The sequence below is a fragment of the Gracilinanus agilis genome, chromosome 1, assembly GCF_016433145.1.
Source record: "Gracilinanus agilis isolate LMUSP501 chromosome 1, AgileGrace, whole genome shotgun sequence".
Taxonomy (NCBI): domain Eukaryota; kingdom Metazoa; phylum Chordata; class Mammalia; order Didelphimorphia; family Didelphidae; genus Gracilinanus; species Gracilinanus agilis.
The window spans coordinates 252,532,621-252,547,780 of NC_058130.1; the positions used below are offsets into that span (position 1 = coordinate 252,532,621).

The 15,160-nt window shown below is 37.2% G+C and overlaps 2 protein-coding genes across 2 annotated transcripts in view; both read right to left on the minus strand.

The window, feature by feature from the left end:
* FRMPD1 (FERM and PDZ domain containing 1) overlaps positions 1 to 15,160 on the minus strand; it is an 86,735-nt gene that overhangs the window by 58,629 nt on the left and 12,946 nt on the right. The gene's annotated exons all lie outside the window — the stretch shown is intronic.
* Positions 663 to 1,664, minus strand: LOC123234933 (glyceraldehyde-3-phosphate dehydrogenase-like). Its single transcript, XM_044660938.1, has one exon. It carries the CDS (start codon positions 1,662 to 1,664, stop codon positions 663 to 665), a length of 1,002 nt encoding a protein of 333 aa, XP_044516873.1.

Consider the following 15,160-nt stretch of genomic DNA (forward strand, 5'->3'; position numbering starts at 1 on the left):
CTCAGTCAGTACAATTTTGCAGGAGTACTCTTGCACTAGATACAGTGCTTATTTAATAGATAATTGCCATTGGAGAATGTGGCCTTGGAGGGAAGTGCTGATATAATATAGAAATGAGGTGAATTGTAAAATGCCTTTTAAGCAGACCTGAAAACTACATTCTGTCTTGATGCTTCAACCATCTTTTTAAGTATGCCTTTCAAAAGAGTATAACAGTTCTTATTGTTGCTGCTTGTCTTTCTGTTAATTTGTATTTATCTTTTGGATTTAGTACTGATTTTGGCTCAAAGTAATAAATAGCTGTCCCTTACTAGATTTACAGTGTATGTCAAATACCTTTCTACTCCCCATTTTGGGGCAACCCTAGACATAAGCCTTGAGAGATTTTCCCTAGGACTCCAAGGTGGATAAATAAAAGAGCTAATGAGTAGTAACTAGACAAAAGGCCTGTCCTTTTTTTTTTTTTGCACTGAATATGATGACTTTATTGATGGTACATAAGATAGGATTCAATGCTTCTCCTCCCTATTACAGGGTTATTCTGGGCCAAGTATTATGACTACAGTATGGGATTTCCAATAGAGGGAAATAAATTAGTGATATGGGCTCTCCAGTGTTGGAAATTGTCCTTGGCTGAGGATGAAGATCCATGAGTTTCCATTTTATTCTTTCGTGGCCATGTACTCCATAAGGTCTACTACACGGTTACTATAACCATACTCATTGTCATACCAAGAAATGAGCTTGACAAAATTGTCATTGAGGGAAATACCAGCCTCAGCATCAAACGTGGAAGAATGGGTGTCAGTGATGAAGTCAGAAGATACAACCTGGTCCTCTGTGTACCCCAGGATGCCCTTCAAGGGTCCTTCTGATGCCTTCTTTATTACTTGCTTGATATCTGCATATTTGGCAGGTTTCTCTAGGCGGCAGGTGAGGTCCACAACAGATACATCAGGAATAGGTACACGGAAGGCCATACCTGTGAGCTTACCATTCAGGTCAGGTATAACCTTGCCCACAGCCTTAGCAGCGCCAGTGGCAGCAGGGATGATATTCTGGCCAGCACCTCGCCCATCACGCCACAGCTTGCCAGAAGGGCCATCTACTGTCTTCTGGGTAGCAGTAGTGGCATGGACTGTGGTCATTAGTCCTTCCACGATGCCAAAGTTTTCATGAATGACCTTGGCCAAGGGGGCCAAGCAATTGGTGGTGCAGGAGGCATTACTGACAACCTGAAGGGTATTTTCATATGTCTCATGGTTCACTCCCATCACGAACATAGGGGCATCAGCAGAAGGGGCAGAGATAATGACTCTCTTGGCTCCACCCTTCAAGTGAGTGCTAGCCTTTTCTATGGTGGTAAAGACACCAGTGGACTCCACAACGTACAAAGCTCCAGCATCTTTCCACTTAATATTGGTGGGATCCCGTTCTTGGAAGATGGTAATGGCTTTTCCATTGATCACCATTTTTCCTTCCTTAGCCGTGACACTGCCTTTGAACTTGCCATGGGTGGAATCATATATGAACAGATAAATCATGTATTCGACATCAAGGAAGGGGTCATTAATGGCTACAATGTCCACTTTCCCTGAGTTGATTGCAGCCCTGGTCACTAGGCGTCCAATACGGCCAAATCCATTGATTCCCACCTTTACCATTTTGATTCAGTGATGTGTCTCTGACAATGGATCCTGGCACTGAGTCTGTGAGAAGAAGTGAGGATTCTTTTTTTTTACTGGTCAGACTCCCCCAGAAGTGAACCCACAACCAAGAAACATAGGTCCAGATCTCTTAATGGAGATGGACAAGGTGGATGCTCTGGCCTCTTAGGTAATCATTGTTACAACACAATATGATATGATGTAAAGGGTGATACCAAAAGCAAAGTAGGGGATCAAGGAATATTTTGCCTGTCAGATCTATGGATAAGGGAAGAATTTATGACCAAACAGGATATAAAATGGATAATTTTGAATATGCAAAATTAAAAAGGTTTTATACAAACAAAACCAATAAAGCCATGATTAGAAGGAAAACAGAACTGGGGAAAATTTTTTTACAGTAGGTTTTTCTGATAAAGGCCTCATTTCTCAATTATACAGAGAACTAGGTCAAATTTATAAGACTTTAAGTCATTCCCCAAATGATAAACAGTGAAAGGATAAGAACAGAGTTTCCAGAAGAAGAAATCAAAGCTACCTACCTAATTAAATATGAAAAAATGCTCTAAACCACCAATGATTTGTTGTTGTTGTTGAGTTGTGTTTGACTGTGACCTCCTATGCACTTATCCATGGGGTTTTCTTGGAAAACCTACTGGGATGGTTTGCCATTTCCTTCTTCAGTGTGTCCCCATTTTACAGTTGAGGACCCAAGGCAAATAGGGGTTTTGATTTACATACAGTAAGTGTCTGAGGTCATATTTAAATTTAGGTCTTTCGGATAGTAAGTCTAGTGCTCTATCCACTGTGCCCCACCTAGCTGTTCTTCACTGTTGATTAGATAAGTGCAAATTAAAACAACTTTGAAGTACTACTACACATACCTATCAGATTAGTCAATAGAACAGAAAAGGAAAATGACAGATGTTGGAAGGGATGTGGAAAAATTGAGACACTATTGCATTTATAGTGGAATTATGAACTGATCCAATTATTTTGGAGAGTTATTTGGAACAGAGCTCAAAGGGCTATAAAACTATGCATACTCTTTGATCCAGCAATACCATGGCTAAATCTATGCCCCCAAAGAGATAAAAAACAAAAAGGAAAAGGGCTTATATGTACAAAAATATTTCTAGCAATTCTCTTGAAACAAAGAATTGGAAATTGGGGGCTTGCCCATAAATTGGGGAATGGGAAAACAAGTTGTGGCACATGGTTTTGATGCAATACTATTGTGATTTAAGAAATGATGAGTGGGATGCTTTCAGAAAAACCTGTAAAGATTTATATGAACTAATGTAAAGTGAAGGGAGCAGAACCAGGAAAACACTGTACATAGAAACGGCAATATTGTTTGATGATAAACTGTGAATGACTTAGCTATTATCAGCAATACAATGATCCAAGAGAATTCCAGAATTGCATGTGTCTAGAAAAATGCTCTCCACCTCCAGGGAAAGAACCAATGGAGTCTGAATACAGATTGAAGTATAATTTTTTTCTTATACTTTGTTTTTCTTTTTCTTTTTTTTTGGGGGGGGGTGTCTTTTGTAACATGGCTAATACGGAAATGTTTTGCAAAACTGCACATATATAGTCTGTATCAAATTGCCTGTCTTCTCAAGGAGAAGGGAAGGAAGGTAAAGAGGGAGGGAATTTGGAATTCAAATTTAAAAATTAATATTAAAAATTTTCACATGTAATCAGTTAATATAAAATATTAGAAAATTCACATAAAAACTAATAAAATATGATGGAAGCATATGTCTTTAAATAGCACGCTCATTGCTGCAAATAATTTAAAAATAGATTTACAAAAAAAAAAAACCCCTCCAAAATGTATTTATATACTTCATGGACTTTTAAAGCCGAAGATACTGAAAATTTTTTTTCCTTTTTCTTTTCCTTGATGGCTCAAGACATTCATTGATTATTATTATTTTCTTAAACTCTTACTTTCTTTCTTAGAATTGCTACTAAGTGTCAGTCATAAGGCAGAAGAGTAGTAAGGGTTAGGCAACTGGACTTAAGTGACTTGCCTAGGGTCACACAGCTAGGAAGTGTCTTAAGGTCAGATTTAAACCTAGGTCCTCCCAATTCCAAGCCTGATGCTACCTAGTTGCCCTGGTACTCACTGATTATTATAACATGAAGAATAGTCAATGTTTGAGAGAGAGCTGTTTGCCCCTACTGGTCCCAGACTACTAGGCTTTTTGAGTTTTTAATCTTTTTTTGATTTTTTCTAGTTCAACAGACATCATTTTATTTCAGTATTCTTACCTATTTCTACTCACAATTCCCTTTGATAAGTAATCTCCTTAAGAAAGATCACTTACTATAATGAAAGTGGATTGAGAATCAGGCCCAGAGATGGGAAGTCCTGGGTTCAAATTTGACCTCAGACATTTACTGGTTCTATGACCCTGGGCAAGTTCATTTGCCTAGTTCTTCTGCTTTGGAACCAATACTCAGTATAGATTCTAAGACAAGAAAATAAGGGTTGAAAAAAAAAGTGATGAAAATATTTCAAAATGAAGAAACTTCTCTAGTGGTTGTGCTTAACTATACCTTTTAATTAACTTTTAACTATATGTTTTTATTCATTTATCTATAAGGGGAACTATGACTTCATTGCAGGAAGGAAAGAAAAGACAAAGATCCAGTTTCCCAGCAGAATTTGGGGAAGTTGATTTGTAAGTTTTTGTAAATTTGTAAGTGTTCTAGAGAATGCGGTAGTGTATCAAAGAAATTTTTTGACTATAGCTCAAAGAGTTATAATGAAGGCAGAAGCAAAGTAATTAAAAATACCTATAGGGGAGCAGCAACTAAGTGGCTCATTAGATGGAGAGCCAGGCCTAGAGGTCAACTCTGACCTCAGACATGTCCTAGCTGTGTGATCCTGGACGTATCACTTAACCCTCATTGCCTAGCCCTAACTGCTCTTCTGCTTTGGAACCAATACAATGTGTTGATTCTAAGACGGAAGGGAAGGGTTAAAAAAAAAAAAGACAGACACGATACCTAAGGACCTAGGGGGAGAGAGGTGGAGAAGGCCTCTCGAACAGCTCACGTGGGGCTCTGAGCTAAAAGAACTAAAATTCTACCCCTCTGGCTGTCGATGGGATGTAATTCAGCAGGTTACCAATAGATGGCAGTCCAACCAAGAGGATAGCCTAGGGCTGTAGCACTTTTCAGAAACAGAGAAAGCAACTGATGTCAGGGGATCAGGGGCTCGGCAATAGATGCTCACCCAAAGTGTGCCTTGAACTCAGTCATTGTCAGGAGATCCACAACTAAGAGAGGCTTGGGCTACATTTCTAATAGGATTAGGGCTTTGGGGTTATAAAATAACATTGATCTGAGGTCCACTATCTGATGAACTCCACTCTCTAGCAGTTTTTACCAGCTATTCTAAGGACCTGCTTAAAAAAGCTCAACTGTCTGTTGTGCCATTTTGCCTTTTTATTGTTGTTTAATTATGTCAGTCATGCCTGACTTTTTTTTTTATTTTTTTTTTTTTATTTTAAACCCTTAACTTCTGTGTATTGACTCATAGGTGGAAGAGTGGTAAGGGTAGGCAATGGGGGTCAAGTCTCTTGCCCAGGGTCACACAGCTGGGAAGTGTCTGAGGCCGGATTTGAACCTAGGACCTCCCGTCTCTAGGCCTGGTTCTCAATCCACTGAGCTACCCAGCTGCCCCATATGCCTGACTTTTTATAACTCCTTTTGGAGTTTTCTTGGAAAAATATTGGAGCGGTTTGCCATTTGCTTCTCTAGCTAAATTTACAGATAAACTGTGGCAAACAAGGTCGCACAAGTGACTTGGACTCAGGAAGAAGAGTTCCTGACTCCAAGCCTGGCACTCTATCCATTTGCACCACCTAGTTCCCCCATCGTTTGCCTTATAAAGATTCAGTTTTGTGACTTTGTGTAGCTCAGAAGGTAAAGAGTAGGAGAAGGGGGGAAGGGAATTGTGAATGAAGGAAACCATCTCCAGGAAGGAAAGAATAATCTTAATTTTTAAGTTTATAGGTTTTAATTCAACTAAACAATTTTCAAAAATTTAATGGGAGTAATTAATTTACTCAATTTTGTAAATCCTGCTGTTTTGATCGAGTGCAAATTCACCCAAGACCTCTGTCTAGTTGGCTCCTGACCAGAGCATGCTTTATGCTCCTTTAGCAGTCTACCAAGGCCATTTTTGCTATATGCCCTGCCACTAACCACTCATGATCTCCCCTTCCCTCCCATTTTCTCTTTCCATATCTGGAACTCGCTACTCCTCTTCAGAACAAAATTTCCTTCCAGTATCTTCCGTAACTATCTCTCCTGTTAGAATGGAAACTCTTTGAACTGCCTCATTTCTGTATTTTTTTTCTAGCTATTTAACGTTTTATTTTTCCCCAATTACAGGTAAATATTTTTAATATTCCTTTTTTAAAATTGTGAATTCTAGATTCTTTCCCTCCTCCTCCTTGAGAAGACAAGCAATTTGATACAGATTATACAGTTATACAAAACATATTTCCGTATTAACCATGTTGCAAAAGAAAAGCTAAAAAATACCCAAGAAAAAGTTTTTAAAAAGTAATGTTGCTATTACTGGATGCAGTGTTCTCCTGGTTCTGCTCACTTTACATCAGTTCATTTAAGTCTTTACAGGTTTTTCTGAAAGTATCTTACTCATTTTTTTTACTTAAAAAAATTCCATATTGCTCATTTTTGTAAGTGAATAATCTTACGAAAAACCTCAAAACATAAGCTCAAACAATTAAAAAATCATGCTTTCGTCTGTATTCTGACTCCAACAGTTCCTTCTCTGGAGGTGGATAGCATTCTTTGTCCTAAGTCCCTCAAAATTGTCCTGGATCATTGTGTTGCCATTAATAGCTAAATCTAATCACAGTTGATTACTGTCACAATGTTGTTATTGTGTACAATGTTTTCCTGGTTTTGCTTATTTCACTCTGCATCAGTCCATGAAGACCTTTACAATTCTTTCTGAAATCATTCTGTTCGCACAATAGTATTCCATCACCATCATATACCACAAAAAGAGCAGCTATATATATTTTTGTACAAGTAAGCTCCCCCCACCCTTTTAAAATCTGGAATACAGACCTAACAGTGGTATTACTAGATCAAAGGTTATGCCTTGTTATCTTATAGCCCTTTGAACATAATTCCAAATTGCCCTCAAGAATGGTTGGATGAGTTCACCACTCCATCAGCAATGCATTAATGTCCCAATTTTGCTAAATTCCTTCCAACATTTATCATTTTCCTTTACGGTTATGCTGGCCAATCTGATAGGTATGAAGTAGTACCTCAGAGTTGTTTAAATTTTCATTCTCTAATAAAGAGTGATTTAGAGAACATTTTTTCACATGATTATTGATAGTTTTGATTTCTTCATCTGAAAACTGCTTGTTCATATCCTTTGACCATTTGTCAGTTGGGAATGGCTTGCATTCTTATAATTTGGACTTGGTTCTCTATATATTTGAGAAATAAGACCTTTATCAGAGAAATTTCTTATAGAAAAATTTCACCAGTTTGTTGTTTCCCTTTTAATCTGGATTACATTGGTTTTGTTTGTACAAAACCTCTTAATTTTAACAGTTAAAATTATTCATTTTACATCTTATAATGTTCTCTACTATCTTGTTTGGTCATAAATTCTTCTCTTCTCCATAAATCTAACAGGTAAACTATTCTACATTCCCCTGATTTACTTAGGGTATTCCTCTTTATGTCTAACCCCATTTTGATCTTACCTTGGTATAGGGTGTGAGATAATGGTCTAAGTTTTCCATCACAATCACATACAGCTTGTTTATCCATACTCCAATTTACGGACATTCTCTCAATTTCCAATTCTTTGTCACCACAAAAGATTTGCTAGTAATAAGTCCTTTTCTTTTTTTGTTTTCTATTGGTTTGGGGTATAGAGTTAGCAGTGGTATTGCTGGATCAAAGAGTATGCAGTTTTATAGCCCTTTGGACATTGTTTCAAATAGCTCTTCAGAATAGTTGGACCAGTTCATAACTCCAACATTATCAGTGTCTCAATTTTTCTACATCCCCTCCAACATTTTTCATTTTTCTTTTCTGTTCTATTGGTGTGAGTTGTTTCCTCAGAGCTGTTTAAATTTGCATTTCTCTAATCAATAGTCATTTGAAGCATTTTTATGACTATAGATAACTTTGATTACTTCATCTGAAAACTGCCTATTCATATCCTTTGACTACTTATCAATTGAGGACTGACTTGTATTCTTATAAATTTTACTCAGTTCTCTCTATATGAGAAACGAGACCTTTAAAAGAGAAATAAGCTGTAAAATTTTTTCCCAGTTATGATTACTGTGTATTTCCCTCTATCTTATATCACCCCGTCTTGTTTCTTTCACACTGTCCATCTTCAAAAGTGTTTTGTTTCTGACTACTGCCTCCCACAATCCACCTTCTGTTCTATCAATATGCCTCCTTTCTCTTTCCTTCCTACTTTCTTGTAGGATAAGAGAGAATTCTATGCCCAACTGAGTGTGTATATTACTTCCTCTTTGAGCCAATTCTGATAAGAATAATTTCAAGCATATCCGCCCCCCCCCGCCTTTCCCATCTTCCTCTCCACTGTAAAAACTCTTTTATGCCTCGTTTATGAAATAATTTACTCCATTCTACCTCTTCCTTCTCATAATGTACTCTTCTTTTTTATCTCTTAATTTTATTTTTTTTTAGAAATTATTCCATCATATCACTCATACCCATGCCTTCTGTCTATGTATATACCTTCTAACTGCCCTAATAATGATAAAGTTCTTAGAAGTTACAAATATCATTTTCCCATATAGGAATGTAGTTGACCCTTATTGAAATACTTATGATTTCTCTGTTTACCTAAAATTCTTCTCTTAAGTCTTATATTTAAAAGCCAAGTGAAGGGGACAGCTAGGTAGCCCAGTGGATTGAGAGCCAGGCCTAGAGATGGGAGGTCCTAGGTTCAAATATGGGCTCAGACACTTCCCAGCTGTGTGACCCTGGGCAAGTCACTTGACCCCCATTGCCTATCCTTACTACTCTTCTGCCTTGGAGCCAATACACAGTATTGACTCCAAGATGGAAGGTAAAGTTTTTAAAAAAAGAAAAAAAGTCAAGTGTTCTATTCAGTTCTAGTTGTTTCATCAGGAATACTTGAAAGATCTATTTATTGAATATCAATTTTTTTCCTGAAGGATTATACTCCTTTTTTTTTTGCAGGGTAGATGATTGTTGAGTTGTAATCCTAGTTCCTTTGTCCTCTAAAATATCCTATTCTAAGCCCTCTGATCCTTTAATGTAGAAACTGCTAAATCTTATGTTATCCTGATAGTGGCTCCATGAATATCTGTTTCTTTTTTGTTGTATTGTCTCATTGACTTGGGAGCAATGGAATTTGGCTATAATATTCCTGGAAGTTTTCATTTTGAAGTCTTTCAGGATATAATAAGTCAATTTTTTCCATTTCTATTTTACTCTCTGATTCTAGAATATCAGGTTTTCCTTGATAGTTTCTTTTTTTTTTTTTTAAACCCTTACCTCCCATCTTAGAATCATTACTATGTATGTATACTAAGGCAGAAGAATGGTAAGGGCTAGGCAATGGGGGTTAAGTGACTTGCCCAGGGTCACACAGCTAGGAAGTGTCTGAGATCAAATTTGAACCCAGGACCTCCCATCTCTAGGCCTGACTCTAAATCCAATGAGCCATTCAGCGGCCCCCTCCTTGATAATTTCTTGAAAGACAATGTCTATACTCTTTTTTTTTATTGTGGCTTTCAGGTAGTTCAATGATTCTTAAGTGATTGCTCCTTAATCAATTTTTCGTCAGATGTTTTTGCAATAATACAGTTCACATTTTCTTCTGAGGTTTTGTTCTGATCTCCCCAGTCACCATTGTAACATTACATAATTAGGTCCTTCTTTTTTAAATCTGCTCAAGTTTTCAGTCTATTTCTTGACTTTTATCTTTATGTTAAAGTTAGGCTTTGTTTCCAGGGTGGATGAGACACTTTCCCAACACTTCAGGTTTTTGTGCAGTTGTTTTCAGAGCTAATTCTGGGAGTCTAAAAGTTTTCAATTCTTCCAGGGTGGTACAATGTAAGGAGAAGTATGCTTACTATACTCTCTTGTTCTGTGCTCTTCAGCGATCACCCACAAACACTCTCCTCTTCTGCCTAGGAACTTGATGGGCATCACCACTACCCAATGGCTACAAGCTCTGATGTGCTAATAATACTCTTTCTTGCTCTAGAACTGAGATCCAGAACTGTGACCTGGATCCATGTACGGGTAATGTAACAGAGTCCTGAACTTAGTGCCAGCAAAGAGATCTCTTTCTGACCACTTGTCAGACCCCCTTACCATCTGTGGACTGAGATCTCCAGAAGTCAGTTGCCCCCATGGCCTGCTGGGTATTTGCCAGGGTGCTGCCTGGGCTAGAATGCATTTCACTCTTACCATGGCATGACAGACCTTTCCTGCTGACCTTCTAGGTTTTCTTGGGATGGAAAACTGTTTCATTCTGTCTTTTTGTGGGTTCTGCTACTCCAGAATTTGTTTTGAGGCATTATTTTAACATTGTTTGGAGAGAAATTTTGGAGAGCTCAGCTGAAAACCTGCCTTTACCATATTGGCTCTGTCCCCCACTCCTAAATTTCTGTATTTATATCCTCAGTTCTTAATATGACGCTAGGTGTAGCACATAGAGCTTTGGGTTTTTTTTAGCCCTTACCTTTTGCTTTTGAATCAATACTAAATATTGATTCCAAGGCAGAACAACACTAAAGGCTAGGCAATTGGAGTTAAGTGACTTGTCCAGGGTCACACAGCTAGGACGTACCTGAGGCCAGATTTGAATTCCGGTCTTCCTGTCTCCAGATCTGGCTCTCTATCCACTGAGCCACCTAGCTGCCCTTCCCTAGTAGGCTCTTAAAATATGCTTATTTGACTCTCTGTCTAACCACTGGTACTTAGAAAACACTAATTAATCTAAAATATGTCCAACAACCAGAAGGGAAACAAAAAATACTCTGAGCAATGATAACAGATGTCAAAACCAGCTTTTTTTCACTTTTGTAACAAAAAAAGTAAACCATATTTATGCTTCTAAGTATTTGAATAACTTAGATTTATATGGTACATTAAAGCATAAAGAATCATAACAACTCTATTAGGTACCATAAGTCATAGGTTCATAGGTTCTCAAACTTTTTTTGTTCATAGGATTCCTTTCATTCTTAAAAATTGTCAAGGACCCCAAATCATTGATTGTTTATATTAGGATATTCTAATATTCATAATAGAAATTAAAATGGACAAAATCTTAAAATATTAAATTCATAAAAACACTAATAAACCCATAAACAGATTATTTTAATGAAAAGTGTTTATACATTTTATAAAATTTATTTAAATTATGTTTTTATGAAAAAATTGCATTTTCAAAAAATTAATGAGACAAGTTACATTGTTTTACATCATTTTATAGGACTCCTACATATCTAGTTTACTAGAAGATAGCTGGATTCTCATATATCCTTTAGTCTGCTGAGATATGTTGTTTTTGAAATATATAAAAAAGGGGTGGAGCTAAGATGGTGGAGAAGGAACATAGTCCCACCTGATATCTATCAAATTTCCCTCCTAAGAACTATGATATAATGCCTCCAAACAAATTCTGGAGTGACAGAACCCACAAAAGTGCAGAGTGAAACAAATGTTTAGCCCCCAAAACCTTAGAAGGCTGGCATGAAAGATCCATCATAGCAGCATGGAAGTGGAATGTAGACCAGCACATCAAAGCAGATCATACCTTGGAAATCTACACAGACCTTGGGGGTAGCTGAATCAGCAGCAAAAGTTTCTGGAGCTTCTTTTGGAGTTTCTGGGGTTCTTTTGCTAGCTCTGGATGCAAGATTCTTTCACCCTGCCCAAATGCTGATACAAGTCTCAGTCCTAGATCTCAGGCTCAGAGTGAGGAGATGTACTAGCACACATCAGCATTTGTGGCCACAGGGGAGCAGGGGTCTCTGGTCAAAGTCCTAAGGCAGAAAAGAATGTGGTTGCTCACAGATCAGAGCGCAGGCCAAAAAAGTAATAAACACACCTCTCCTTAGACCATATCACCTTGAAAGAACTGAAAAATATATTTCCAGAGCTATCCCTGAAGTCAGAACCTAAAGCTTGGAACAGCGCTCCCTTTGCCACAGAAGAGGAGTCCACTTGTAACAGTTTCTTAAGTTAAAAGACAAGAAGGCTGGAGAATGAGCGTAAACATAAAAAAAGGGTGTGGGGCACAACATAGAAAGTTATTTTTGTCACAAGGAAGATCAAAACAAAAATTCAAAAGAAGACAAAGTCAAAACTGCTGCATTCAAAACCTCCAAGAAAAATGTGAATTCATCTCAAGCCCAAAAAGAATTAATGGAGGTGTCCCAAAATGATTTTTAAAATTACATAAAATAGGTAGCAAATTTGAAAAAGAAATGAGAACAATGTAGGAAAACCATGAAAAAAAGATTGGACAGCTTGGTAAAGGAGGCAACAAAAATACTGAAGAAAATAATAAATACCTTAAAAAACAGAATAAGACACTTGGCAAAAGAGGCATAAGAATCTACTTGAATACAATGACCCAGGACAACTCTGAGGGATTTATGGTAAAGATGCTACCCACATTCAGAGGAAGGACGGCAGGAGAGGAAACACATAAGAAAAACAACTGCTTGAACCCATGGGTAGGGGTGGACATGATTGGGGGTGTGGACTCGAAACCACCACACCAATGCAACTACCAACAATTTGGAAATTGGTCTTGATCAAGGACACATGACAAAACTAGTGGAAATGCGCATTGGCCATGGGCAGGGGGGGTGTGGGGGGATGAAGGGGAAAGGAGGAGCATGAATCATGTAACCATGTTAAAAATGAATATTAATAAATGTTAAAAAAAAAAAAGAATCTACTTGAGAAGATTGTAAGAGAGAATTGTCCAAATGGAAAAAGAGGAACAAAAATCCATAGAAAAAGAAGAATTTCCTAAAAGGCAGAATTGGCTACATGAAAAAAGAGGTACGAAAACTCACTGAGGAAAAGAACTTCCTAAAAAGCAGAATTGGCCAAATGGAAAAGGAGGCACAAAAGCTCAATGAAGAATATGAAGAAAATCTGGCATTACTTATATTGATATGTAGTTGGAAAACAGAGGAATATTTTATATTATTAGGAATATAAAAGTCTGTGGTGGTATCTGTTGGTGATGGAATACTATTGTGCTAAAAGGAATAATGAACTGGAGGAATTCCATGTGAACTGGAATGACCTCCAGGAATTGATGCAGAGTGAAAGGAGCAGAACCAAGAGAACCTTATACACAGAGACGGATACACTGTGGTACAATCGAATGTAATGGACTTCTGAACTAGCAGCAACTCAGTGACCCAGGACAATTCTGAGGGATTTATAGTAAAGAACACTACCCACATTCAGAGGAAGAACTACAGGAGTGGAAACAAAGAAGAAAAACAACTGCTTGAACACACAGGTTGATGTGGACATGATTGGGGCTGTAGACTCTAAACAACCACTCCAGTGCAACTATCAATAATATGGAAATAAGTCTTGAACGATGACACATGAAGAAACCAGTGGAAATGCACACCAGCTATGGAGGGGGGATTGGTGCAGGGGAAGAGAATAAGAACATGAATCATGTAACCATAGAAAATTTTTTCTAAAAAAATAAAAGTCTGTGGGCTACACTTTAGAATAGCTGGTATAGGTAATATCTCCATTTTACAGTAAACAGATTCAAAGGCTGAATGATTTTCTCTGGATCATATAGAAAGAATATATCAGGGCTACATTCCATTACAGGCCTTCTGATCCCAAGAACAGAGTTCTCTTCTCTATATAATGTCACTCAACAAAATATTTACTATCATTTTAGACGCACTTTGAACAAACTTGGGGTCTTGATTGTTTGGACCATAGTAAACCCAAGTAGAAGCAGGAATAAGGAAAGAAACTAACTTCTAAAGTCAGGTACTCTGACTGCAAGAAGTTAACAACTGCTATTCTTATATGTTATGGGGAAACAAAAAAAATTTTTTTTCCTAAAGGACCATTTAGCCTCTGTGGCCACCACTCATAATGTTGGCTCTGGGTTAGATTACAAGAAGTATTATAATGCCTTCCCTCTGAGACTATCCCACTCCTCATTTATTCTGTATAGATAGTGGTGGGCTAGTAAATATGTAACAATTGGCTCTGTTGGGGTGAAACTATAGGACACATTTTCTTTTCTTTCAATTTTCTGTTTTTTTTCCCAATTAAATGTGAAAACAATAAAAAAAATTAAAACCCTTACCTTCTGTCTTAGAATTGATACTAAGTATTGGTTCCAAGGCAGAAGAGCAATAAAGACCAAGCAATTAGGGCTAAGTCATTTGTCCAGGGTCACAGCTGGGAAGTGTCTAAGGCCAGATTTGACTCAGGTCCTCCCATCTCTAGGTCTGGCTCTCTCTATTCATTGAGACTTCTAGATGCCCTTTGCAAAAATAATTTTTAACAGTAGTTTTCTAAACTTTTGAGTTCTAGATCTCTTTCTCCCTTCCTTCTTTCCCCATCCCAAGTAAGCATTTCAATATAGGTTATACATGTGATATCATGTGAAATTTATTTTCATGTTGGTTGTATTGTAGAAGAAGACATGGATCGAACAAAAACCCATGAAACTAATATCAGTGTTTATTTCTAAGAGAGAAGGTAAAGATTTAAAAAAAAGGAAAAGAATTATGTAGGTATATAGCAATCAGAAATTATTTTTGTGATAGCATTTCCAATATTCAAAGTACCAATAAATATCAATAGGCATTAGTCATCTAACTGCATATTTTATTCTGCATCTGCTGCTTAGCATTATAAAATCAATATTATTCTCCTATATTTTTACACTGGAAAAGTAGATTTATTCACAGTACTAATGAAAATTTTATTCTGAAAATGATATTAGTTTTGGGTTCAGTACTCAGTTCTCTTCTCTGTTGTCTCTATACTATTTCCTTGGCAATTCAATTCACTTCACAGTTTCAATTACTACTTCTAAGTTAAGACCTCAGGCCCTGACATTTCTCTTTTGAGAAAACCAAATTGATATTGTCTCCATTTTTGTAATTTATTCTATTCCATACCATCTCCACCACTTATATAATGTTTATCATAGTTCTTTGTGTCTCTGAGTTAACATCATAAATACAGCTTTCTTCTTGGAGTTAAGTTAGAAATTCAGTTTTCTTGCTTGTCGTTCTATTTTTTATGTCAAGGAAATCTGTTATTCTTGAGGGATGCAGGTGGATGTCAGGGAGACTGCTCTATTATCTCTGCAACATTAACTATCCTTCAAGAAAGTTTGATCTGTTATCAGTGTGACACTAACTAGGCATACT